This window comes from Phycodurus eques, chromosome 6 (assembly GCF_024500275.1).
Source record: "Phycodurus eques isolate BA_2022a chromosome 6, UOR_Pequ_1.1, whole genome shotgun sequence".
NCBI classification, from domain to species: domain Eukaryota; kingdom Metazoa; phylum Chordata; class Actinopteri; order Syngnathiformes; family Syngnathidae; genus Phycodurus; species Phycodurus eques.
In genome coordinates, this window is record NC_084530.1 from 20,014,451 (window position 1) to 20,041,792 (window position 27,342).

General features: G+C 41.6%; 2 protein-coding genes across 2 annotated transcripts; one reads left to right on the forward strand and one right to left on the reverse strand.

Annotated features, from left to right (window-relative positions):
* Window positions 1-3,603: 3,603 nt before the first annotated feature.
* On the reverse strand, window positions 3,604-11,997 carry LOC133404210 (mitoferrin-2-like). The gene is made up of 4 exons (XM_061679904.1): window positions 11,518-11,997; window positions 5,979-6,207; window positions 5,840-5,896; window positions 3,604-4,944 (listed from the first exon to the last, which is right to left on the reverse strand). Exons 1-4 carry the CDS (start codon window positions 11,851-11,853, stop codon window positions 4,391-4,393), a joined length of 1,176 nt encoding a protein of 391 aa, XP_061535888.1. The 5' UTR covers window positions 11,854-11,997; the 3' UTR covers window positions 3,604-4,390.
* A 1,818-nt stretch (window positions 11,998-13,815) lies between these two features.
* LOC133404566 (ectonucleoside triphosphate diphosphohydrolase 7-like) lies at window positions 13,816-25,002 on the forward strand. The gene is given in 15 exon segments (XM_061680566.1): window positions 13,816-13,995; window positions 15,312-15,395; window positions 15,540-15,701; window positions 16,860-17,065; window positions 17,274-17,424; window positions 18,637-18,740; window positions 19,133-19,192; window positions 19,280-19,428; window positions 20,227-20,393; window positions 21,503-21,635; window positions 21,637-21,708; window positions 22,031-22,150; window positions 22,231-22,316; window positions 23,421-23,582; window positions 23,801-25,002. Coding segments are annotated over 14 exon segments (1,791 nt in total). The 5' UTR covers window positions 13,816-13,995; window positions 15,312-15,387; the 3' UTR covers window positions 24,012-25,002.
* Window positions 25,003-27,342: the final 2,340 nt, after the last annotated feature.

Below are 27,342 nucleotides of genomic sequence, written 5' to 3' on the forward strand. Positions count from 1 at the left end.
GAGACGTCTCAACTCAACTCCTCTCGCAAGCTTATCAGTACAACACTAATATTAGTCGGTTCTACACAAATGATAAAAAAATATGACTGTGTAGTTATATTGTATACCTGCATGTGCTGCTGCAATGTTTGTGCTGAATGCATTGCTTATAGGGTGAAAGCACCACAAGATGGATGCTCTTTAGCATTAGCATTAAGTTGGCGGACTTAAAGGCTAAACAATGTGGTCGTTTTAGATACACGTGCCACGTTTTATTTGTTTTAGGTTTAGTTTGACAGTAAACTTCACCTGAGAGTGTGATTTAATAGCTCAAAGCCTCTTTCTTGATGAATTGTTCACTACCTGCCAAACGGCTACGTGTTAATTGTGTCACTGTCACCATACAGGCCTTGTATCTCAAGTATGCGCTCGGAAGTATAAAAAAAAAAAAAAAAAAAAAAAAAAAAAAAAGTCGGGACAGCTCGTGTCTTGAAAAACGTAGGATAAATAAAGAGTCAGTGGTATTTCAAGGAACCACTGTATATTTACGTATTTCAGTAATGCTTCTGGCACAGGAAAGAAAAGCTAAAACCTTGGCAATCTTTTCCTTACGCTTTTGTAATTTTCATCATTTACATCATACATTCCTAGTCAATCAATATATAAAACAAAATGCCTAACACAGACCAAAATGTAATTGGTATATTGCCTTCACTCACACATTAAGCGTTTTGTCCTGGTTTGCAAAGTTATGGTGACAACTGCAGTGCATTTATGCATTAGTTTATTATACTGGTTAAATGCTGGTATATTTAAAAAAAAATAGATGCAGTCTTACCTGTGCATGTAGGTGGCAGGGTTCAAGATCAACATGCTTCCTCCCCATCTACACCAGTGGATGGATCTTCTCTGCTTTGTGTGTTATCGGAAGGCAGCAGTGCATTCTGGGTAATGTCCTTTTAAAAACACCCTCTTATTTTCATGCAGAACCCCCGAAGTGCAAAAGCCTATTCAAACATCATAAACTAGTATGACTTGAAGCATTTTTAGTGATGCGTGAGTCTCAAGTTTGTCAAGTAATACAACAGCACCCTCTGCTGACCATATCTGAGTACTACAGCGATATCAACCCCACTTACATTCATTTCTGTGCAATTTAACCTAAAATTAAGATCAAATACACTCGGCTGCCACAAAATTAAATTAAAATGCATACATACATGACAATAAAACAATACACAAATGGAAGGACAATGCACATTATGACACTATGAACACTATTACGTGTACTTCCATTTGCACTGCATAATTTAGAATACCTTTTAACTGTTCTATTTATTTTTCATTCTTGAAACATAAACGTGAAGCTGCGCCCCAATTTCATTGTACCTACAAACGCAATGATAATAAATGTTTTAATGAGTAGCTCAGTCCAAAAAGTTAAATTCAGGACCATACTTTTCTGGAGGCCAATTCCTATTTCTACAGTGGGTATGGAAATTATTCAGACCCCCTTAAATTTTTCACTTTGTCATATTGCAGTTATTTTTTTCCTCATTAATATACACACAAAACCCCATATTGACAGACAAATTCGAAATTGTTGACATTTTTGCAGATTTATTAAAAACGAAAAACTGAAATATCACATTCAGACCCTTTGCTCAGTGTTTAGTTGAAGCACCCCTTTGAGCTATACAGCCATGAGTCTTTTTGGGAATGATGCAGCAAGTTTTTCACACCTGGATTTGGGGATCCTCTCCAGTTCTGTGAGGTTGGATGGTGAACGTTGGTGGGCAGCCATTTTCAGGTCTCTCCAGAGATACTCAATTGGGTTTAAGTCAGGGCTCTGGCTGGGCCATTCAAGAACAGTCACGGAGCCACACCTTCGTTATTTTAGCTGTGTGCTTAGCTGCCTTGTTGGAAGGTGAACTTTCGGCCCAGTCTGAGGTCTTGAGCACTCTGGAGAAGGTTTTCGTCCAGGATATCCCTGTACCTGGCCCCATTCATCTTTTCTTCAATTGCAACCAGTCTCCCTGACCCTGCAGCTGAAAAAAAAAACCACAGCATGCTGCTGCCACCACCACGCTTCACTGTCGGGACTGTATTGGACAGGTGATGAGCAGTGCCTGCTTTTCTCTACACATACCGCTTAGAATTAAGGCCAAAAAGTTCTCTCTTGGTCTCATCAGACCAGAGAATCTTACTTCTCACCATCTTGGAGTCCTTCAGGTGTTTTTTAGCAGGCTTCCATGTCTTGCCCCGACTGGTGGATGGTTGCAGTAATGGTTGACTTTCTAGCACTGTCTCCCATCTCCAGACAGCATTGCTGGAGCTCAGCCAAAGTGACCATGGGTTCTTCGTTCCCTCTCCCACCAAGGCTCTTCTCCCCCCGATTGCTCAGTTTGGCTGGACGGCTAGCTCTAGGAAGCGTCTTCCATTTAAGGATTATGGAGGCCACTGTGCTCTTAGGCACCTTAAGTGGAGCAGAATCTTTTTTGGAACCTTGGCCAGATCTGTACCTTGCCACAATTCTGTCTCGGAGCTCTTCAGGCAGTTCCTTTGACCTCATGATTCTCATTTGCTCTGACATGCACTGTGAGCTGTAAGGTCTTATTTAGACAGGGTTGTGGCTTTCCTAATCAAGACTAATCAGTATAATCAAACACAGCTGGGCTCCAATGAAGGTGTTGAGCCATTTCAAGCATGATCAGAAGAAATGTACGGCACCCAAGTTAAATATGAGGGTCACAGCAAAGGGCCTGAATACTGCGTGATATTTCAGTTTCTCTTTTTTAATAACTGCCAAAAATGTCAACAATTCAGTTTTTCTGTTCATATGGGATGCTGTGTGTACATTGAGGAAAGAAATTAACTGAAATGATTTTAGCAAATGGCTGCAATATAACAGAATAATTTTTCATTCTGTTATATTAAAGGCAGCACGGTGGTCGACTGGTTAGATCGTCAGCCTCACAGTTCTGAGGACCCGGGTTCAATCCCCGGCCCCGCCTGTGTGGAGTTTGCATGTTCTCCCCGTGCCTGCGTGGGTTTTCTCCGGGCACTCCGGTTTCCTCCCACATCCCAAAAACATGCATTAATTGGAGACTCTAAATTGCCCGTCGGCATGACTGTGAGTGCGAATGGTTGTTTGTTTCTATGTGCCCTGCGATTGGCTGCCAACCAGTTCAGGGTGTACCCCGCATCCTGCCCGATGACAGCTGGGATAGGCTCCAGCACGCCCGCGACCCTAGTGAGAAGCGGCTCAGAAAATGGATGGATGGATGGATGTTATATTAAAATTTAAGGGGGTCTGAATACTTTCCGTACCCACTGTATATTAAAATGCAGTTGGATTTTCTATGTTCGGCAGACAATCCAGTAAGACTTGAGTGCTTTAACCCCCCCCTGTAGTTACTGAATGTTCGAGTCTAATTAAACATGAAGCCCTTTGCAAGTCCTCTCTGTGAGAAGTGCATTACGAATAAAACTCGCCATGTAATATTCACATTTCTTGAGATGGTAAATTTGGGCCCTTTGTTAGCTATAAAATATAAACAGCAAAAGGCTGAGAGGTTAACAGAGTCGAGTCAGGGTGGGGTGGAAAAAAGTCACGGACAAGTGTTGGTGTGTCATGGTGCACCAAGAGAAGACCCTGCTTCTGCGAGGAGCTGCCTTTTGCGACTTTATTTACAAGCAAACAAAAATAGAGCAGGTGTCGCTTTGATTTCCTTCCCATTAAAGGGTGACATCTCTCACACACTTTACTGGTGTGGTTCTCCTCTTTGGTTTCCAAAGCACAACAAAATCGTCCCAGAGCACAGCCTGGGAGAAGACAAGTTAGCGTGCTGCTTATTTAAATATATATTATAGTTATGAATCTCGAGACTGCTTGTATGGCTTCCATAGGGAATAGTAATGCTTGTGCGTTTGGATGCGTGGCGGCTGACTGAAGGTAAGCGTAACTGTGCGTTTATGATGAGTTTTATTTGGAGGTTAGAGAGAGATGCTAATAAAAAAAATATCTAATTTAGTTTGAACACTTCAAGGTGATGATTCGGCACCTAGCTGCTGGACACGCAATTTTAATTTAGGCCAAAAGGCCTTTTTAGTTCTATTATTGTGGTTTGGACTTTAACAGTGACCTAATAAAATGGGCCGAATTCAAGCTAGTAGTCGCATGTTTGCCATCACTTGTCATGCAGTTAGATTATGTCTTGAGTAGAATTGATTCTTTCTATATTTTCTGTTGACAACTTGCATGTTTAGTGTTTTGAGGATGTTCGCATCTCATTGACTGCCACTACATAATTCGTGCTTGTCGCCATCTGCTTGCCAACTCTGTCAAAGGAAGGAGAACATTTTCATTGAAAAATGATTGCGCTTCTCGACCCGGGCGCTTGCGACTGGCTCATTTGTTGGGGTCGCCGCGCAGGCGTCGCTCGTGCTGCCGCTTGGTGATGACGTACTTGAAGAATTCGTAGACGGACCAACTGATGGCAGTGGAGGGCATCTGGTAGATAACGCGGGCCTGCACGCCTTTGAAGAAGGCCGCCGCGCCGCCCACGCGGTACACCGTCCGAAAGGCCTCGCCCAGCCCGGAGATGTGGCGGGCTGCCGGCGAGCCGCCCACGTCGGCCTGAAGGACGTGCACGCTGGCCACTTCCTGGGTGTTCAGCAGCGTCTTGCAGACGTCGAGCGGCGTGGTGACGGCGGCGGCCAACCCGCCGGCCAGCGCCCCCGATAGCACGTGCGAGGTGGGGTTGTAGTGTCTGTGCGGGTTGAGCACCTCCTGCAGGTACTCGTAGGTCATGAAGTGGAGCGCCTGAAAGGGCACGTTCATGGTCAGCTGCGTGGTGTAGCTACGGTAGAAGGCCGCCGGACCCTCCTTGCGCAGCATGGTGCCCATGCAGTCTAGCACGCCGCGGTATGGCGAGTCAAACATCTGGATGCGCTGTTTCACCACTGCGAGACAAAAGAGACGGAAGCATGTCAATTAAATCGGCAAACGACAACAAACTTTTACTTAAAATTTTACAAAATCTGACATTTGAAGACATTGTTATATGAACCCGTAAATTTCTCTCTGACATTTGAGTAAATTTCTAAATACAGTGGTGCCTTGAGAGACAAGCCCTGTCTGGTGGCAGTGAACCCAATTAAACTCACTTCACAATTAGCAGCAGTTTGGCAAATAATGGAACAACTTCTCAACAAAGAGACTTTGAGCTGTTTAATGCTACTCCCATTTGAATTTTATTATCAAACTAAACAAAAAGAATGTTGCCTTCAGGATAGCTTGCTATCTTAATGCTAACATATAAGGAAAAATGCCATTGACATGCTAACATCGTCGTCGTCAACGACAACGGCTATTTGGACACAGGCCGTGGAGCAACAAATGGTCAGACTCACAGGCATATATTCTTTATCCTCAACAAAGAATGACTCATATTACAGCATCTTATTGAGTCAAGAGGAGGTGGTCCTATTCTTCTTGGTTTGTGTCTACATGACTGCGTTATACTGCCTCCCGGTGGCCAAACCGCTTAATTCTTTACATTTTGAATATGATCATACTGCAAATAACCGCTATATTGTAGTGCTATTTTTCCTTATTAAAAATACAAAAGCATTTTTTTTACAGGAAGCCTAGAATGGATTTATGGAATTTGTGTGCTTGACTTCATTCGCACGCATCTAATTCTTCTATATGTAATTAAAATTTTGGCCCGCAACACAAAATAATTAGTTTTTTTCCCCGCGAGTTGACCAAGCGAAGGCTTCTAACTAAGTTGGGGCACTCGCAAGTCAAGGTACTACTGAAATACTATTTTATCTTACAAGTGTGTGTGTTTACCTTCAGCTGGGTTCATCATGGCGTCATGGATGACGGTGGCCATGCAGCCCGCCACTCCTGCACGATAAAAACCCGCACGATAAAAACCCGCACACGCAACTACTTGAGCAAGAGACACACGCACTCACACCACACCGACCATTGGCAAAGTGGCTGTTGGCGCCAGGGTGGATGGCGTTGCTCAGCGTGAACTTGATGCGCTCGTAGCAGGTAAAGTAGAGCGCGTGGGCGGGGCCGGCGCCCACCGCCAACACGTTGATGCCCCGGATAGGGCGCCAGACGCCCTCCGTGCGCACGATCTGCCGCAGGGCGTCCGTCACGTTGCGGTAGCGAGCGTTTGGCTCTGGCAGCAAGCTCTGCATGCGAGTCTAGCGGGACAGCAACACACTTTCATCACTTATGATGAACACACTCATGTATCACATTTACACTATTTTAGGGGCCAAGGACAAAGGAAGAAATGACTTTTTTTTTTAAATGCAGTTCCAATATTTTGCTGATCATTTCTCAGGGAATGAAGCACTGACTTAAGACATAGCCATATACAGGAAGGGTATCATCACAGCAGTTGGTTGATATTACAAAAGCATGATCATCAAAACATTTGAATAAATTACCTGAATAATTACCCTCAGTCTATATGTACTCATCTTTATTGAAAATGTGAATGTAAAACCAAAAATGTAAACAACTCAAATGTTTGAATATTAAAAATACACTAACAACTAGATCACCAACTCTAATGCGCTGTGTTTTTGCAGAGTTTACAGAGTTGACTTTTACCGCAAACTCCAGGACGAATTAAGTAGTGACCCCTAAAGAGTAGGATTTTTGTACACTGTTGTATTGCTGTATTAAAAAGGGGACAAAATATGTTGGAGCAACTTTAATTGCTTGTATACAAATGTGCGTCAGGAGTGCCTGCTCACCCATGAACAGTGAGATTAAGTAAATCTTTAGTTAAAATATTGAGTTATTTCGGAAAATGTCTGTGAGCGAGTGCTTTTGGCAATTTTCAAGCCACAGCTGGACAACACTGTAGTCTTGTCAGACACACAGATTAGCATTAGTTTCAGATCAGCATGTACTTGATTGCTCAGTATTTGTTTTGGGTGCTATGGATCCGCACAGGGTCAGTTACTGTCCTGGAGGTGGCAGTAAAAGTCAACTGGACAAACTTGGCAAAAACCAAGTACATTTGAGTTTGTATGAACTATTTTGTGATTGGATTTTTTTAAGTTGCATTATTTTTACGTGTTGAAGAAAAGCAGATAAGTATTGACGGATGACACACACAGTTCAGGGTGCAGTCAGTCTTTCGCCCAAAGTCAGCTGGGATAAGCTCCAGCGCCCAGTGACCCTAACCAGGATAAACTGGACTATATTGACATGTATATAGTCAGTCAACGGTGGACTTCTGTTCTCGATATGGAAGATGGCGCAATCCTCAAATATTCTAATCAGGAAGTGTGGCCAGGAGTGGAAATTCCCAATCTGTGCTTCTGGGAAAAGAAAGAGACCTCAGGTGGAATGTGTCTAGTCATCCTGAGTGTGCTCCACATCCACTTCCCCCCCTTGGTAACTTGATTTCAACAATGCTGCTGAGTTCAGCGACGCTGTGGCGTCCGCAAGCTGCAAGGCTCCCCGGAGAGAATAAAAGATTAACCTATACTAGGACTGCAATGGGGAAATTCGATTTACAACTTTGCAGCAACACAGTGAACAGTAGAAGCAAAAATTGAAAAATAACTATGTATACATTTACTGCATATGAATGACGAGCTAGTATACAGACAGCAGAATCGGCAGCAGGATTGGGTTTTGCAAATAAAAATATAGTGTGGACACCCGCATACTTGTGGTTCGACACCCGTGAATTCACCTCGTCTAAGATTCCTCCCCCCCGAATTAAAAAAAGAATGTCTTCATTTTTTTAAATAAAACCCCGAAGACTGTTATTGGTGGTTTATCCTCACTTATTCAAACATTTTTGTGGGGTTTAAAATAAATAAATAAATAAATACCGGTATATCCGCAGTGTGGTTGCTATACTCCGCTTCAATGAATAGTCTACATAGATCATCCACTGCTTAAAATAATGTTGTTGTTGTGTTTAATACATCGTCATTGCCAGCTTTTTCAACTTCTTTGCAAACAATAGGTGCCCAGGTACTTCTGGTGGGCAGAACACAAGTGACTACCACTGAATTGACCTGGGGAAAGAAACATGACCAAAAAAATAGATATAACCCCAAAAGGTTTAGTTTTTTTGTTTTTTTTACAATTTATTTTTTTTAAATTAATCCAAGAAAGCGGTCAGTGAGGAGGATGAATCGAGTGGATGCCATGCATAGTTGTACAGAGAAAATAGTAAGGGGACCCAAACCTGATCATTGTGATCACTTATGTCACTCTACACCACAGGTGTCAAACTCAAGGTCCGGGGGCCAGATGTGGCCCACCACATCATTTGATGTGACCCGTGACAGCAAATAATTTTTTTGCTAAAATACCAATATTCCACATTTTCTTTTTTAATAAGTTCCCTTTTAAAATACATTAAATTTAGCAAACTTTTTGATTGGCTTCTGATTTCAAAAATAGTTTGATGCAGTTTAGCCACATTGGCTAAGAGGTTTCATGACCCAGTGCCAACCCTGATTTAGCAAAACATAACAGCTAGTCTGCTAACAGACGACAGCACGCTATTCAGTTTAGTGCTCTTTATCCGAGCGACAGAAAAGTTGCTCAATTAATTAGCCAGTCCCTCAATGATCATATTAACTATGAGTAAATATCCACCAAGTCTATTTTTTAATCAACTTATTTCTTTTAAATGTAAATTACATTTTTACTGGTGTTCCGTCTCCTCTCCAAGCAATTTAACCAGCTGACCATCTTTTCCACTGGCACTTCACACATTCAGACTAAGTACGGCAATAGAGAAGACCTAAAATCAACACTCAGGCCATTTTGCATTTTCTCAATGGCTCTGCCTTGGTCAAATGACATAAGGGTTTGTTTACTAGTGGTGCCATCGGTGCTATTGTCACCTGGAAGTACATGTGGCGTGGTGAAAAGGTCCATACGCCATCCTGTTTTGTTGCGAACAACAACAGGGAAAAAACAACAACAAAGAAAAAGAAACCAACAGACTTGTAGGGTAAATTTGCACAAGCATTCTTCAGGTTGGAAAGTTGGGGCGATGACTCATCAACAAAGAGGAAGCTTTCCATCAAATGTTGTGACTTCCTGGAACTAAACATTTTAACCGCAATAGTTCCTTGTACGGATCTGGACACTCAAAGAACATACTGACTACTACGCAGACACCATAACTTCTGCTGCCACCATTTGGGCATATTAACGTTGAATCTGGTGATTGCTATATGTTGTGCTGTGCAAATTGTTACACTCCTTTCATTTTCATTGACTTCATCACTTTGTATTTAGACATCAGCCGTTAATCAGTAATTTTAGAAGCTGTGTGTGTACTACTCTTCAAGTAACCAGTGTATAACACGTAAAATAAATTGTATTGTACAACCATTGTGGCGACAGTTACATTTGAGTGGCTGCATTGTATGTTATAACCTTTTATGTTGTAATATGGTCTTTGTGTCTGTCAGTTCATAGTCTACAAACTTGGTAAGCCATTGATGTAATGTGTAAAAGAGCAAGTACGTGTTATGTTTCTGCGACCCCCCGTTCCCTATGGAGCAAGAATATACAAATGTTTAACAAAAAGACGGCGCTGGTTCTATCAAGAGGGATAATGTATGTGTGCAACGTGTCCCGTCCGCCGGGCTGCTCTCGGGTGGACCCCTGGGCCTGATCCCGCCCCTCGATTGATTGGGTGGGGTCCTCAGCCTCCGTGGTGCGGCCACAGCAATTACAGGACACTCTGTAAGTCTTTGTGCATGTAAAACGGTGTCAATTCACTTGCATGTATCCGCAGGCACACACTCCTAGGACTCTTTCACTGGGTGTGGGGTCACGCACTTATTGCGACAAATAACTCCTGAATATGCAAATCGCTTGTGTATCCCCTCACTTATACTCTCGTCCCTGTAGACTTATAATTGACATAATTAATCCCACCACACTTCAGTTGTACAGCCGGTTCACAACTCTTGTCCTGCATGCTTCTTCTCCTGTTCTATCTTGTCCTGTCCTTCCCTTGCCGGGTGTAGCACTACAGCCACATGCAACACTCATATTTAATGTTTCATTGTTGTAGATAAAGTAATGATTTACTTCTCTCATCCTGTTTACAATTAGTGCTTTGTCTTTTGTCTGTTTCTCTCTCCCTTTTAGAAACGTTGTTCTGTTCGACTGATCAAGTCTGATTCTCAATAAACCTCAGTTATAATACTAAGAAACCACAACGGAAGCTTAAAAACTCCACTACGACATAGTAAAGCAGTTCCGGGATACAGATTTTCCATTCTGCTTGCCCCAACAGCCGAACAGGACAAAAGAGGAATAATGTTCAGGACAAAAATTATTCCCAACCTCTTAACACATTTGAACTTCCAATTAGGCATATTCTGGTTGGAAAGGACACCAGAAAACCAGATAACTAGCAACCCTTTATTGCTCAGTGACTGTTTTTCTCAATGTCTTTATGTCTCCAAAGTGTTCTGTCAATTGACTGTCTGTTGTCGTACTAGAGCGGCTCTAACTACCGGAGACAAATTCCTTGTGTTTTTTTGGACATACTTGGCAAATAAAGATGATTTTGATATGCCCAATAATTTGGAGTAAATGCAATCTTTTGCATCACTCCTAAGATCCCAAAATCTCACATAGTATCTAGATCATGTTAACTATACATTTAGAACATTGAGAAAGCACGTAGGAAAGAAATTACGGAATTATGAGTGCTAAAAAATTGCAATGTACTACTCCCTCCCAGCTAAAAAGACACCCACGCAAGTCAAAGGAAGAACAATGTCACTTGTACAACACATGGACAACATTGGGTTTGTGGAGCATCAATTAAACGTTAACGATCATGTCAGCAGACTTGACTTCAACAGGTTATCAACGGTGATTGTTGTACATTGTGTGTAACACACCTTGGACAATATACAACATTACATAAAATAACATTAACACATCTTGTATTTAATGTTATGTCTCATTCCTGACATTTTTGTTTCCATACAAACATTATATGAACGCTCAGGGTTACGTAAGCAGGAGTCCTTTTACGTCATATAGGGCAATATTCGCCATGATCGTAAGCGCAAATTGACATTACTTGGTTGGATCTTCTTCACAGGCACGAGGACTACAATTCGATCGAAACGGGATAAAAGTGCGTCATGAAACGAACAGCAATAAAAGGTAATTTACCACGTGTCCGACAACGGATGCATAAAACGGCAGTCAAGACAGTTGTGGACTTCAACAATCACATTGTGCACGACAGATGCAATTTGTTTTAAGATGTTAAATGTTTACAATTGCACTTTTGCCCGCCGTGCGTTGTTGCGCCAAAGCTAATTGTTTGTTAGCTGACCTAGCTGACAGCAAGGTTACTTAGCCATGTTAGCTTGTAGCCAGTCGAGCTCAGGCTCACGTCGCGGCCTACCTGCTTTACGCAACCTCGCGTTTCGCTATTTAGTGGAAATTGCGCATAATAAACTAAAAGTAAATAATAACAATAATACCTTCACGCAGTCAATGGGATACATGAGGCAGTGCTCCATGATTCCAGCCACGGCTCCGGCCAGCATGTGGGTGCCGGTGGTAGCTCCCCGGGGGAGACCCTCATAGTCCACGTCTGCCTCGGTCGAGCACTCCGCGGAGGGTCGACGCAACGGCGGGGAAAAGTCTGGTTCTCCGGTCACCCTCGCGGGTAAAACCCCGACGAATCCCCCCGCGGTGCCCAGCAGCCTGCCGCTCAGCCATCGAACGTCTGTCCCGGTCGCGACCCCTGCAACCCGGTCGTCGACGCCCGGCGAGTCCAGCGACGTGCGCCGGGACACGAAGCCGCCCGCTTCCATTTAGATGGCGGAAAAAGTAATCAAGCCTTGCAGCGACCCTCCTGTCCGCTGGAGTCTCGTCGACACCTCCACCGCCGCCGCCGCCGCCGCCGGACAGACAATCGCTTGGCGGCTTGGCGGGCTACTCATCCGGGAGCCAGCCTCCACCAGTAGCTATTACTGGGCGGGGCAATGGCAGTGACGGCACAACACATCTAGCAGATGATTGGATACTATGACAGACAATCCCTTACAGGTCGTTTCATTGGCCAGTGTGTGTTTTTCAAGGAAGGCGGGGCCATACAATTTGCCGTCTTTACATTTTGATGCAGCTGTAAATCAAAGTCGATAATTTGACGCCACATGCCTGTTTTAGTAATCATAATTTTGTGACTTCTGGTATAAAATACCCAAGATATTGTGGTGAATGTATGAATTCTTAAATTGGTAGCATTTTATTTTACTATAAAACGGGCTTGGGCGGGACATTAATGAAAGCGTCACAAAATACCTAGCAGATGATTGGTTGAAGTCACAGCCAATCACTTACAGCCCGTTTCATTGGCTAATCATGATTTGGTGCCAGCGATCACATAAAACTAGGCTTTACACGATTAGGATTTTTGGGGCCGATCACCGATCAGCGAGTTTAAAAAAACGATAACCGATCACCGATCCGGATCACAAGATGGAGGAATGTGTCTATTTAAATGACCTGTTCATTTACGGTTTATACTTGTGTACCTAATTGCTAAAACATTTCTATTTACAATACATAATGTATCTTTGTTCCAGACAGAACAAATGAATGGTCTTCTATTAGATGGCGGGAAGTAAATACAGTAATGAATGCATCCACTTTTTGTGACATTTTTGTTTGGTGATGTGCCGTGAGATTTTTCAATTGTAAAATATGTTCCTTGGCTCCATAAAGGTTGGAAATCACTGCTCTAGTCAGATCGTGTATTCTAATCAGTCAGGTCAAACCAACATTACATGACAGAAATAATGGGTGCTAACTTACTGTAATTAAATTACCTTATTTTTAATTAAATGACTTCACCCACGCCAAAACTTTACAGCATGATTCGACAGAACGGCAGCATGTTTACGTCCAACCGTTCATGCCACCACTAGCTTGCTAGGCTACAAAACGTTTTGTTGCCTGCTTGCGAGCTGTATCGTATTATTTACCCATAGCTAATACCCATTTTGTCCTTATAATACAGTCGGCTCGCTCAACTCTTGTTGTCGTCGCCACTGTAACGAGTGTATCCGGTCGCATTTGAGTTGACAAGATAAAGCCCACTGATCGTAAAAAAACGGGATGCGGTGGTATCGGAATACAAGACTTTATTGCAGTAGTCTGACCAAAGTGACAGAGCAAATTTGTCTTGTAGTTTGATCCGGGCATTACGTGTTGTCTGTCTCAGACGTGTTGTCTGTTCCACACCGCCGTTTTTTTTTGTTTTAAATAACTTTATTGGCCGTCGTATTTTTCCAATACTACGTCAAAAAGACATTCGACAAGGCTAAAAATAAACTACTTTATAATAATATATAATAATATAATATAATATAATATAATATAATAATAATAATAATAATAATTCAAATATACTGTACTGTGCACGCGGTGACGCGGCGTAAATGTGTTTTGCGGACATTGATCGGATCGGCGAATTATGACATTAAAGCCGATCAGCATAAAATGCTAAATATCGGCCGATACCGATCAGCCCGATCAAATCGGTGTAAAGTCCACATAAAACCAAGGTTTGAATCTTATCAAGGACACATCGTTTAAAGGTGTTTTTGCCCAATTTGGGATTCATGTCATAACATAATTTTGATTATAGACAATAAAAAGTATATATTTACTATGTCATGATTCGACGTTCGTCCGTATTTGTACAGTGACCATGCAAAACCCCTTTTTTCCTACGGCACTAGAATGCAGCTCCAGAACTCAGCCACGTACTGCATGACGTAATTACGTCGTGCCGACCGGAAGTAGGACGTTCACGTTCTTGCACAGCCTATCTTTGTGTCGCCTTCTTGTCATACGATTATTATTCGTTTCATTCAAAAAAATCTTTTTTGGGTCACATTTTCTGTCGGAGAAGAAGGGTCGTCGTCACGGCCGAGGAGCTGGTTCTTACGGTAGGTTTAGATGACGTCATAACAACCCATATGGATTGCTCTGGCTGTTGAATGCTGAACTCCACCACTGGGACATCTTTTTAGCGATTTACTGTGCATTGTTACATAAGCCGAAATATAAAAACTTGGTCAGTAATTCCAGCTAGAGAGGTTATTATTCATATTATATAGCGTGTTGGATAATCACAGAGCCGTTCAAGCATGAATAAGTAATCTCATGATCCCATTGTGGCCCATACACACTTACAGAAAACACACGACGGAGTCGCACTTGTAATAGTGCTTTTGTTGTTGTATTTTTACCGGTAATAAACAATGCTGATATGGAAACTATTACACTTTCTTGCCGCACATATAGGGGCACGTATGTTAAAAAGTGTGTGTCTGTGTGATGTTCCGCCGCCTCTGTACTAATGCCAGTAACTGACTAATACACCGTAGCTAACTAAGAAAGTAATGACTCTAAACTTGACAAATAAACTAGCTACGGTAACAAGCTACTCTAAGTAACAAACTACTGTAGCCACTCAAGCATACCAACAAATTAACTACTCTGAATAACTGCAGTAATTAACCAACTGACTACTCTTAAGTTACTAATTTACTACTGTAAGTAACCAGTCAAACTATTAAACAGACTACTCAAATTTAATACTGTACATAACCAACTAACTACAACTAAGTCACAGATTAACTACTGTAACTAATGGACTAACTACCATAAAACTACTATAGGTAACCACTTCACTGTGACTGACTAATAAACGAGCTACTGGATCTAACCAACTAACTGCTTACTAACTAATGAACTAACTATAGCAGCTAAGCACATAACTACTATGATTGACTAATAAACTAGCTACCGTAATGAATAAAATAACTATGGTAGCTAATCACCAGCCTAATAAACAACTAGCTATTAGGACTAACTGATAAACTAACTGCTGTAGCTAACCAACCAACTATTCTTATTAACCAACTAATTATGACAGCAGACTAATAATAAATGAACTATTGGAATGAACCAACTAACTACTTTGACTAACTATGGTAGCTAACCACCTAATTGCTGTTACTAACTAAGTCGCTAATTGAACTCACCAACTAACTGGCATGACTAATTAACTACTGTAGCTAATCACTTACATAATAAAATGACTAGTGTAGCTAACCAACTAGTCTGCCTACTTAACTAACTCCTGTAACTCATGAAGCCATTGTGGCCTCGACAGTGTTCCATAGAAGACATGATTGGGTCATGATTGACCTGCTATGCAAAATTCTTCTGTTGCGCCTTTGTACCGTTTTGAACACAGGTCACAGTTGTGCGCGGGAGCTTCAATGACCATGAGGTGACGACCGTGTGCTTCAACAAGCCCGCGCGGTGGACATATGGCACGGTAACGTACCTCCATCGCCGATCCAGGCGTGTTGTCCGTCATGGCCGCGGTGTAGACCTTTTCACCATGACGTCACACATGCTTCAGAGTGGAAATAGCTACAGCTTTTATTTTTAAAGGTCCATAAGTGTTTTGTGTGTCCAGGATCACGTTGTGGTTCCTGCCGGCGTCCTGGTACTGCGGCGTGGCCCCCAGGCAGAAGCTGCTGCTGCTGCTCCTGCTGGCCGCCTCGGTCCTGCTGCTCCTGGGCCCTCAGCAGAGGTTCCTTTGGGGCCCCCACAGACCACACGGGGCTCGCTTCAGCAAGTGAGTGGACACGTTGGTCTGTAGACCACTTGCGTGGTCCAAAACGTCTCCTGGTCTTTGGGTTTTGTGTATTCGGGGACACAAGGAGGGAGGAAATAGACAGCACACGATTTAATCGGACCAACATTTTCTCGCTTTTAGTTTGAATATAGAAAGCATACAAGATGTCTGATGAAAGTGGAATTAGGTTGCTTTAGAAAGCTTTTTTTTGTGCATCTATCCATCCATTTTCCATAGCGCTTCTCCTCACTAGGATCGCGGGCGTGCAGGAGCCGCTGGGCTAGAGGCGGGGTACACCCTGAACTGGTCGCCAGCCAATCGTAGGGCACATATAAACACAACCATTCACACTCACATTCACACCTACGGCCAATTTAGAGTCTTCAATTAACCGACCATGCATGTTTTTGGAATGTGGGAGGAAACCGGAGTACCCGGAGAAAACCCACACAGGCACGGGGAGAACATGCAAACTCCACACAGGCGAGGCCGGATCTGAACCCGGGTCCTCAAAAATGCGAGGCAGATGTGCTAACCAGTCGCCCACCGTTCCGCCACATTTTTTTGTTTGGGCATTGGGCAAAATAACATGTTTTGGATAGTCAAAGTGCAGCAATGTATGTGATTTAGCTAACTTAACTAAACACTAATGAACTACTGTAATTTAGTAACTCATACGCTTACCACTGTACTCTAACTTGCTAACAATTTACTGTAACTTACCAGCTACTCCACCTCATAAACACATTACCTTAACTAACTAACCAACCAACGTCTCTAACTTACTATGCACGTTAACTAACTAATGTAACCAAATAACCAGTTACCTATCCAGCTACTGTAACGTTCTAGCTAAACAACCACTAGAACTAACTGCTGTAACCAACTCCTGTAACTAGTGCTTCTGAACAATAAGACTGTTTCTGTTCACATTCTAAGACATTAAAAGAATACAAATACCAAATTAAGCCTTGTATTTATTGTTGTTCTGTCCAAGGAAGTGAAAAAACGGTTAGTTGGTTCAGCTGAGGTTTTTACCTCTTGACGTCAGCAAACACGGGCGCTCGTGATAAGTTAGCAGAAAGAAGTGCAGGTGTTTGTCGTCACATGGTTCCCAGCGGCGTCCATTCGATGACTGACCCCTCGGCTGCTCTTCAGGTACCTCTCCAACGCCGAGTCCATGGAGGCCACTGACGTGCAGGACGCGGGCCTCAACTACGGCGTGGTGGTGGACTGCGGCAGCAGCGGCTCTCGCGTGTTCGTGTACTACTGGCCCCCCCACAACGGAAACCCCCACACGCTGCTCGACATCCGGCAGATGAGGGACCGTGACCGGCAACCTGTCGTCAAGAAGATTAAGCCGGGTCAGGAGATGTATTTATTTCATTTCATTCTTTTACAGAGCAAATCGTGAAAATGTAATGTTCCCTCACTATATCCCCGTATCTCGGCTAGTTCGTGGATTTCAAACAAGTTTTTCTTTTTTTTTTTCTTTTTTATTGCTTTGGTGCCAATTACTAATCAACTGTAATGTGAAGCTGCGAAAAAGTTCCAACGACTGGTTCTTTCCAGGCATCTCCACGCTGGCAACGTCTCCGACTCGGGCCAGCGACTACATGCATCCTCTGCTCAACTTCGCCGCCACCCACGTGCCCCAGAACAAACACAAGGAGACGCCGCTTTACATCCTCTGTACCGCCGGCATGAGGCTACTGCCAGACAGGTATCTTGTTTTGGGCACTCTTAGTTACTTCCAACCATTTGAGCTAATTTACTGCTGTAACAAGGGATGTCCCGATCCAACCTTTTCACTTCCGATCGGATGTTGCAGCCTTGAATTTTGGCCGATGTCGGTCCGATCCGATATCGGCTATAATCATACGTACTTTACTTATTTTGTAGTATGGAAAGCTAGAAAAGGCTTAATGAAGTGATATTACTCAAACAGAGAGCAATAATCAGCAACAGTAGGTATGAGAAAAATTGACTCATTTATTATTAACCAATGGGTTACATAAAGTAACTTTCAAAATAAGAATGTACTACAATAGAATAAAATGAATACAAATTATATTAGGAAATCCTGAACGACAACCTCAATAAAAACAATAACAAAAAGACTACCAACTGTAGCCAATTTACTTACTACTCTAACTATTGTAACTGACCATTAAGCTAATTGCTGTTATACAGTAAGACCCGGAAAATTACTTTTACTACTGTAACTAACTGACAACAGTGTAACTAACTACTGTGACTAACGCAAGGCTGCTAACTATTAAGGGACGCTATTAACGGCTTGATAACTAGCAAGCTAACAATGTAGTAGTAACTAGTTAACTCACGCAAACAGACTACCAGCTACTGTACCTAACCAACTGAATACTTTAACTACTGTAAGTTACTAAAAAAACTAACTGCTATAACTAACTACTTTTGCGGTAACTACAGAATTAATAAACTACTATTACTAACAACCCTAACTAATCAGTATAAATACCGTAACACAGCCTAACTATGGTAAATAAGGCGCTACTGTGACTAGTGCTACATTACTTATTAAACAGCTTGACAAATAGCAAGCTGACTAACATAGTAACTAGTTGACAAGTAAATATTGTACCAGTTACTGCAAGTAACCAATTTACTAATCTGGCTACTGCAACTGATTATTAAAGTAACATCTGTAACCAACTACTATAACTGAACTTAACAACAACCTCCTATATCTTCTGCAACTAACTATATAAACAGCTTGATGACTAATTGACTAGGAGATGGACTAAGGCTTTAACTAGTTCACTGACAAGCTGAACGCTGATGAAGACAATGTGCATCCAAATGAGGATTGTTTGGCCTTGGTAGAGTTTGTATTAGTTGGCCCCATTTTGCTGTCACTGAGCACCAGATGTGTTTTGAATTTGTTTTAATGCAGCCAGCAGGCAGCCATCTTGGATGACCTGGTGAGCGACATTCCTCTGGACTTTGACTTCCTTTTTTCCCGCTCTTACGCTGAAGTCATCTCTGGGAAGCAGGAAGGTAAGGCAACACTTTTTTTTTTTTTTTTTTTTTTTTTGCTGCTGGATTACAGGATTAAAGGGTTGATTTGCTTATTTGTGTTCCCTACACACACATTCAGCTTTTCAAAAATAAAAAATAAAAATTGCCGCAGGGAGGGGGGTCGTTTTTATAAACACACCTATTTTTCCAGTTTTATGCTTTCTTAGCCTCGTTTTTTTGAAGGGTTTGTGCTTTGGTTCCATCTTGTGGCATTTTAGGATGTTTCAGAAAGAATACAAAAACAGCGACCAGAGTTTGAATAATAGAGGATAGGTTACCTATTCACAAGTTGTAGTTTTTGTTTTTCTTAGTTGTAAAAATAGCGAATAGGTGGGCGGCACTAACGAGTTTTTGTGTTTTTTTTTTCAAAGGCGTTTATGCGTGGATCGGTATCAACTTCGTGTTGGGCCGCTTCGACCATGCTGACGACGGTGAGGAAGTTGCACACATCGCCGTCACTGTAACACGCCCTATTTAGGGTTTAAAACTTAACATTCGGGTCCTTTTATGTGGCTTAGAGGACGCCACGGTGGAGGTGACCACAGGCTCGCAGCACCAGCGGCCAATCAGCCGCCGCCGCACCGTGGGCATCATGGACATGGGCGGAGCTTCGCTGCAGATCGCATATGAGGTGCCCAGCGCCATCACCTTCAGCTCGCCACAAGAGGTCAGAGTGGCACCTCCCCTTCTGATTGCTAATATAGTAGTTACTGTAAATAACATACAAACTACCTCCTAACACCTGTAACCCACTAACTACTGTAAATAACAAATTTAACTACTGAAACCAACTTTCTAACTATGTACAAATAAATGATCGAGCTACTGTCACTGACTAAATAGTCAAATAACTACAGTGACTGACCAACTAATGCTACAAATAACTAGATTAACAAACGACTGTAACTAACTCCTTAAACTAATGCAACCAACTAACTACTTTAACAACTGAAAAATAAATTTATAAGCTACTATCACTGACTAAATAGCCAATTAACAATGGTAGCTAACCAATGACTTTATCCAACAAAGTACTTTAACTACTGTAACCAACTAACTAAAAGATTTAACTACTGTAGCCAGCAAATGACTTCAACTAATTACTGTAAGCAACATTCTAACTATTTTAACTACTGACACGAAAAAAACCTACTGTGATTGAATACATAGCCAATTTAATAACTGTGGTAACTAGCCAACTACTGCTACCATCTAACTACTTTAGCTAAGTACTGAAACTAAAGAAGTATTTTAACTAGCTCCTCTAACCAACTAACTACTTTAACTACTACAACCAAAATTTTTTTTAACTGCTGCAACAACTAGGATATAAACTAAGAAACTAATTATGATCCACCTACAACTGAGTAACAAATGTAGTTAAATAATTGACTACAATAACTAAGGCAACATATGCTGACATGCTAATGAGCTTACCCCGCTATCGACGCTGTTGGTCCTTCAGGAGGAGGCGGCCAAGGGCGTCCTGGCCGAGTTCAACCTGGGCTGCGACGTGGAGCACACGCAGCACGTGTACCGCGTCTACGTCACCACCTTCCTGGGCTTTGGCGGCAACATGGCCCGACAGCGCTACGACGACCATATCGTCAATGACACCCTGGACAAAAACAGGTGTTATGCGACACCACCTTTTTAGGGCTTGGTGATTCCTCAAGCTAATCTACGTTACTAGCGGAGACCTCCGCCTACCTCTCCGCTCCCGAGCCGGCGCTGTCAACATAGCAAACGTGTGCGCTCACAAGTGGGTCTTCTACACGGGGGCAACCAAGTAGAGGAAAGGGAGCAGTCATAGCCAAATACGGACAAAGCGGATACAAAACTGGGTAAAACAGAAGTAGCTGTCAGAGGGGCTTTTTGTGGACAGTCATATGATGACAAAACCAAGGTGTTTTTTAAAATGAAATTGACACTTCCATACTAAGTCCATGTTACAGAGTTGCGCTATAGAGGTCTAAATAGCCTAAATATGGGACCTTTAATTTATTTACTCCAATTATTCAAAACAAGCATAGCTTTTTTCCCATACTTCTGGGGGATTTTCTTTATTTCTTCTGATACCAAACAAGTTTTGAAATAATTATTTCCACCAGTGACTAAACCGAGAAAAGCCTGTGAATATAAACACATTTTTTGGTCCAATCTGATTTTAGCTTCTATGTGTTGGCATGTCAATCTAATCTGCCCAGGGCCTTCAGGATCAGTGGTACAGGCCCATGTAACTTAAACTATGAGCTGTGGGAATGTTTCTTTCACCAATCTGGTTTCAAAATTGTCCCCACAGGGCCAGCGCTTATCATGTTTACGTCCTCTGATTGGCGGATGACAGCAAAATTTGTTTTCAGACAACTTCGACGAGCAAATGTAGCGATCTGTACACATTAACACATTTAATAATTAGCATTTCTAGTGAGTATAATGTATTTTATTTTTCTCATGTTATTAGATATTGTGAACTGCCCCAGAAAATGCACAGTTGCTTGATGTTATATTGTGTGTTTGTATAGTCTTGATGGTTTCTATAATTGCAACGTGATAGTGATGGTATTAAGAGGTGGATGAAGTCTGTTAAATCCTCACAGAAGGCCCGGCTACCAAAAGAAATCTGGCAAATACATTTGTGATGAATAGCTTAAATGGATGAATTGCCCAGCCCTAAGCCGCAACACTTCCTACTTTGTGTTAGCTGCCAATAACAGCCATGTATGTCGTCGGCGGGCCAGGTTACTCAGCACTCAGACGGGCCTGAGCGAGGACAAACCTTACCTGGAACCCTGCTTGCCCCTCGCCCTGTCGCACACGGTGGTCCGAGACAACCGCACCTTGCACCTGAGAGGCCAGGGAGACTGGGCCCTGCTGCCTGGAGGCCGTCCAACCCTTCCTGGGCCTCCGCAACGGCACCATGACGGCGGCAGGGGGCGTCTACCAGGTGCCACGCATACCATAATTCTCTGTCCGCTACAGGCAGGATGGAATATTGATACAGCAATGTGTGGTAGGATTATGCTACTGTATCAAATATGCGTGAGACAAAATATCGATATTGCTATGTATCATAATGGGACAATATCAGTTATAAGTAGGACCAAATATCAATACTGTTATCTAACGTTATAGTTCAGTATCAGTTATGGCTAGGAAAAAGGGTGTACCGTATTATATTGAAATATCAATTTTGTGCAGGACAAACAATCAGTATTGCGATTTATGGTATTTCTTTGGTCCAGTACGAATGATTCTTCCTGTTTTAGGCCCCCATCAACTTCAGTAACAGCGAGTTCTACGGCTTCTCAGAGTTTTACTACTGCATGGAGGACGTGCTGCGCATCGGCGGACAGTACGACAGCGACAAATACTCAATGGCCGCCACGGTAATGACACACCATCTTATTCATAAGACAGAAAGAAAGTGTTCTTTACTATTTTTTTCGTCTTTGCCGTGCTGATGCAGAGCTTTTGCGCCACCAAATGGTCGACACTGAAACAGCGTCTGGACAAGAAGCTTTTCGCTCAGCAGGCCGACATCGACAGACTCAAGTACTTTGTCTTTTCCATTTTTTTTAAACTCGTTCTGTTTGGCAGCTGAGTCATGTGGTGCGAGTGGTGTGGATGTCTTATTGTGCCAAAACTGTTTTGCTTAAGAGAAAAGAGAGCAACAACTACTAAAACATCTGTTGGAACCTGGTTGAGGAACCTCGGGAACAAAGCAAATGGGAAAAGACAACAAATAGCAATTATGAAAGACAACAATACCTGTTGGAACCTTTCGGGGATTCAGAAAAAAAGACGACAGCAAAAAGTAATAACAAATGACACCAACACCTGCTGCAACCTACTTGGGGAACTTGGGGCTAAACAAAGAGAAAACAATGTAAAAACAACAAAAGACAGCATTTGTTGGAACCTGGTTGGAGATTTTGGGCATACAAAATGAGCAAAAATTAAACAATAGACATGCTGGAATCTCATTGCGCATAAATAAAGAGGAAAGACAGAAGTAATAAAAAACCCGATTGGGGAATATGAGAATAGATCGGGAGAAGCAACAACCAAAGACAGCAACATGTCTTGGAACTGTGTTGGAAATTTTGGGCCTGAAAAAAACGAGAGAGAGTGAAAATAAGTAACAACAAAAGACAACAACACATTGGAACCTGGTTGGAGAGTGCAAAACGCAACAACAGAAGGCCATAATTGGAACCTGGTTGGGGAAACTGGGACTAGACGGAGAGAAAAGAGCAAACAGTAACAATAAAATATGACACCACCAGGTGGAACCTCGTTGAAGAGTTTGAGGAGAGAGAAATGAGAGTAAAAATCAGCAACAACAACAACCACAAAAAACACCTGTTAGGGAAATTGAAGACAGAGAGACGAGAGAAAAACATAAAAACAAAAATAACACCTGTTGGAACCTGGTTGGGGAACCTCGGAATAAAGAGAAAAGAGAGCAAATAGTAACAAAAGACAACAGGACCAGCTCATTGATCCAAATGTATGAGGGACGAAAAGGGTTACACATACGAGCGACTGTCAGTCTTATGGAGGAGCGGGCGTGGCCGAGGCAGCAAACAGCCAATCAGATGTGTTTCTCTTTTCTTCAAACCAGCCAATCAGACGCGTTCTGTGTGCATTCCTCAGGTATCAGTGCTTCAAGTCAGCGTGGATGTTCCAGGTTCTGCACACCGGCTTCCGCTTCCCCAGCGACTACCACAGTCTGAGGACGGCGCAGCTGGTCTACGACAAGGAAGTGCAGTGGACGCTGGGAGCCATCTTGTACAAGACGCGATTCCTGCCACTCAGGTACACAGCAACAAAAGCTCTATGAGGAGTTGATCCTTGACAATGGACAAAATCAGCCTAAATGGCTGCTTGGAGACACAATAGCAGACTAAACATGTCTACCAAATTTCATGTTACTCAGTGAAACTGGCTTCGGGGGGTTGAATTTTCAAAACCTTGTCGCGTCCCATTAGTACGTGGTCCTGTGACACGGCTCTCCCGTGTAATGTCATGTTTAGGGACCTCCAGGCGCTACACCAGAGCCACCCCAGCTGGCTGCGTTCTTCCTTCGTGTACAACCACCACCTGTTCTCTCTGTGCCTGTTGGTGGTGGTGTTGGCCATTTTGCTGTACATTCTACGCCTGAGACGCATCCACCAGCGAGAACAGCGGCAGATCGACACACTGGACATGCTTTGGGCCGACGAAGGAGAGGTGCTCATACCCTGAGAATTGCCATATTGCGATTTTTATATAGTGGACTACATAGGTCACGAAATAAAAACTCCTATATAGTGATTAGGGAGTAGGGAATGAATTATTCACCATTCCTTACTCACTAATCACTATATCGACATTTACTATATAAAAAATCTCAATATAGTGATTACACAGATTGGGGATGAAGCGATGGCATCGTCCTGTCCTACTTGAATGATTCCCTCATTGACACTTTATTGCAGGGGTGGGCAAACTATGGCGTGAGCTCTAGTTAATTGATTTATTATAGGTAATAAAATGAGAAGGTTTTGTAAAAATCAACAAATTCACACATTCAAATAAATTACATAATTATTTTAGCCATTATTGTTTTTACAATTTATTAAATAATTGGTTAATTGTAATTATTGGTGAATTGATTTATTATGGATAAATTCAAGTAAATAAAAGGATCAGTTGTACTTTATTTGATAAAATAATTGGTTGTTAATAGGGATGGGAGAGTAACGATACCGGCCTTATTTCAAGGTTTCGGGTACTTGTGAGGCCTGCCAATACCAGCCACCGTGACTTAAGGCAAAAAATAAATCTGACATGAGTAAGTCCTCCTTGCTGGTAGTTGGGGGCTACATTGCGGCCGTTTGACACATCAGCGAATCATCGTGTGCGTCAGAAAGAAAGGTCTTTGTTCACAATTACATGTCACTGTGTTCATTGAAATTTTGTGTACCAAAATTACAAGTGCGATCCGTACTTGGTATCAGTGAGTACTCAAGAGTGAATACTTGTATTGGTTTTGGTCTGAAAAAAAGTGGTATCAAACATCCTTTGTTATGATGAAATAATAAATAAGAATGAAAACTTGTATTAAAACATACAATTTTATATAATTTACATACGTTATAATTTTGACAGTCATTTTTGGGGAAAACAAGCAAAAAAAAAAATTCAGCAAAGTCCAGTTGCCTCCATTCAACCTTCACGGAGAAACAAAACTACTTTTCGCAAGTGCATTGGTATTTTTATTGGTAATGTGACAGTAAGTTAAAAATGACTTCAGCAATTATGTTATTCGGCTAACAATATTCTACTTTTTCTTTCCTCTACAATGAAGCTGGCCCCTGTGTCCATTATCCAGATGAACTATAGCCATTGAACCGTTTAGTTTGCCCTCCGCCGGTTTGTCGTTTGTAACTTACTGAAGACGAAAGCTGCTGTGGACTCTTATTCTCAGTCTTGAACATGAACTGTTCCTTTGTGTACATTCCTTAATGTTTGTTGTCAAAGTGGAGCACAAAAGTGATATGTCCAATTTTAGATGTGGGCAAGGTGCAATAGTGACCTGATATGGCCCAAATGTGAATACAAATGATTCCATGCCAATAAAACACAATATTTTAATAACTACTGTTTCTCTTTCAAATGAAATGGATTATCCTGAGTCATTTGGAATCCATCCATTTTCTGAGCCGCTTATCCTCACTAAGGCCGCGGGCGTGCTGGAGCCTATCCCAGCAATCTTCGGGCGAGAGGTGGGGTACACCCTGAACTGGTCGCCAGCCAATCGCAGGGCACATATAAATTCAATGAACAAGAAAAGTCCAGTGCCTTGATTTAACCTTTGCAGAAGAATATTTTTTCAGCAAGCATATTGATACTTATTGATATTGTGAGAGTAAGTTAAAAATGACTTGGGTAATTATGCGATTAGGCTAACGTTATAATATATAAACTGCATGTTTAAAAACATTTATTTAAAAATATGTCAAAAGTATTTAAAAATGAAATTATAGAAATCATAATTTAGATTGTATGGGCATATTTTATAGTTACATTATATGCACATGTTTTTATTTTTTGAAAACAAATATTCATTCATTCATCTTCCGTACCACTTATCCACACTAGGGTCGCAGGCATGCTGGAGCCTATCCCAGCTGACTCTGGGCGAGAGGCAGGGTAAACCCTAAATTGGTTGCCAGCCAATCGCAGTAAAACAAATCAACTTGTACAAATACCAATTTATCATTAGTTTTATTATATGCCCCTATTTCACATTATTTTTTTTCCATTTACATGTATTTTACCGTAAAATATTTTTTAAACACAATGCAACGAACTATGCAGTTTTATAATTTAGATATGCTTAGTTCATATTTTATTTTCACATTTATATATATATTTTTTAATTAAAATAGAACTAAAACCAATATTTTTCACATTTTTATTCACACTTGCGCATCACTTGAATGGTTCTATATCCTTTTAAAATTTGTATTATATTAGAGTAACATATACAACTATTGTGACAAATGTATATACAAAAATTATCTAATTACGCGGGAATTCACTTTTTAGTGAGTTAAAATGTGAATGTGGAACGGCTTAAACAACTGCACTTAGGAATTGTTTCTTTCTAGGATTTTTTTCCCCCCAAAACTTTTCTTTTCAGCTATCCAAAGACCTAGTAGAAAAATAGTTTTATCAGCAAAATGGTTACTAAATATAGAACAGATTCTCTGAATGTTTCGTGCTTCTGTCCAGCAAGTGTTTGGTCAGCAGGTGGTGTTCATGAGTCACACACAAACTACACTTGTTTTTATTTTAAAAATATATTTTTAATACAACAGCTGCATATAAATATTAAATTTTACATTATACAGGTTTACAAGAGACACACGCAAAAACCAGAACAAAGCAAAAATATCAGGCTTCTATTTTTACGGCACTTTTGTATGTTTTGTGTTTTGTTTTCTATCTTAAAGGTTTACTGACTGACAAAAGGAGTTAAATGTGTTAACAGGTCCAATTATTACTGTAGTAGTACTGTAGTAGTGTGATTACTGAGAGAGGATAGGGTTTTACTGTACATTATTTGACATGAACGTGGTGGAATGTTTGCAATTATTGGCTAATGATGACTTTTCAAGCTCTGCACAAACGGCTGACTGGTTTTTAGTCAAAGAGAACCCACATAAATGCTTATAAAATACAACAAAACAAACAAACAAAAAATGTGGAAAATTCAGAAGAAATTAATTTAATTGCTTAGGTTGAGTCTTGGATGTCATCTTCTGACTGACAAAGAAATATTTATGGTAATCTTAAAATAAAACAAATGGAATTTTACAGCTTTTTGGTTGTAAAATAAACATTATTACTGGCCTTATTTCACGGTATCAGGTACTCACGAAGGCTGCAGATATCAGCCACTGATACTTCCAAGGCAAAAAAATAAAAAATCTGAAATTTAGTAGGTCCTCCTTGCCAGTAGTTGGCACTACACCGTGGCAGTTTGACACATCGGTGAATCTTCATGTGTGTCAGAAAGAAAGAAAGG

Excerpts from the sequence above, each read along its gene's own strand:
- LOC133404210 (XM_061679904.1), bottom strand. The coding sequence starts at position 11,853 with ATGGAAGCGGGCGGCTTCGTGTCCCGGCGCACGTCGCTGGACTCGCCG. Across the intron at positions 6,208-11,517 it reads ATCCCATTGACTGCGTGAAG|ACTCGCATGCAGAGCTTGCT; the intron begins GTATTATTGTTA and ends CTGTCCCGCTAG. Across the intron at positions 4,945-5,839 it reads CATGATGAACCCAGCTGAAG|TGGTGAAACAGCGCATCCAG; the intron begins GTAAACACACAC and ends TTTGTCTCGCAG.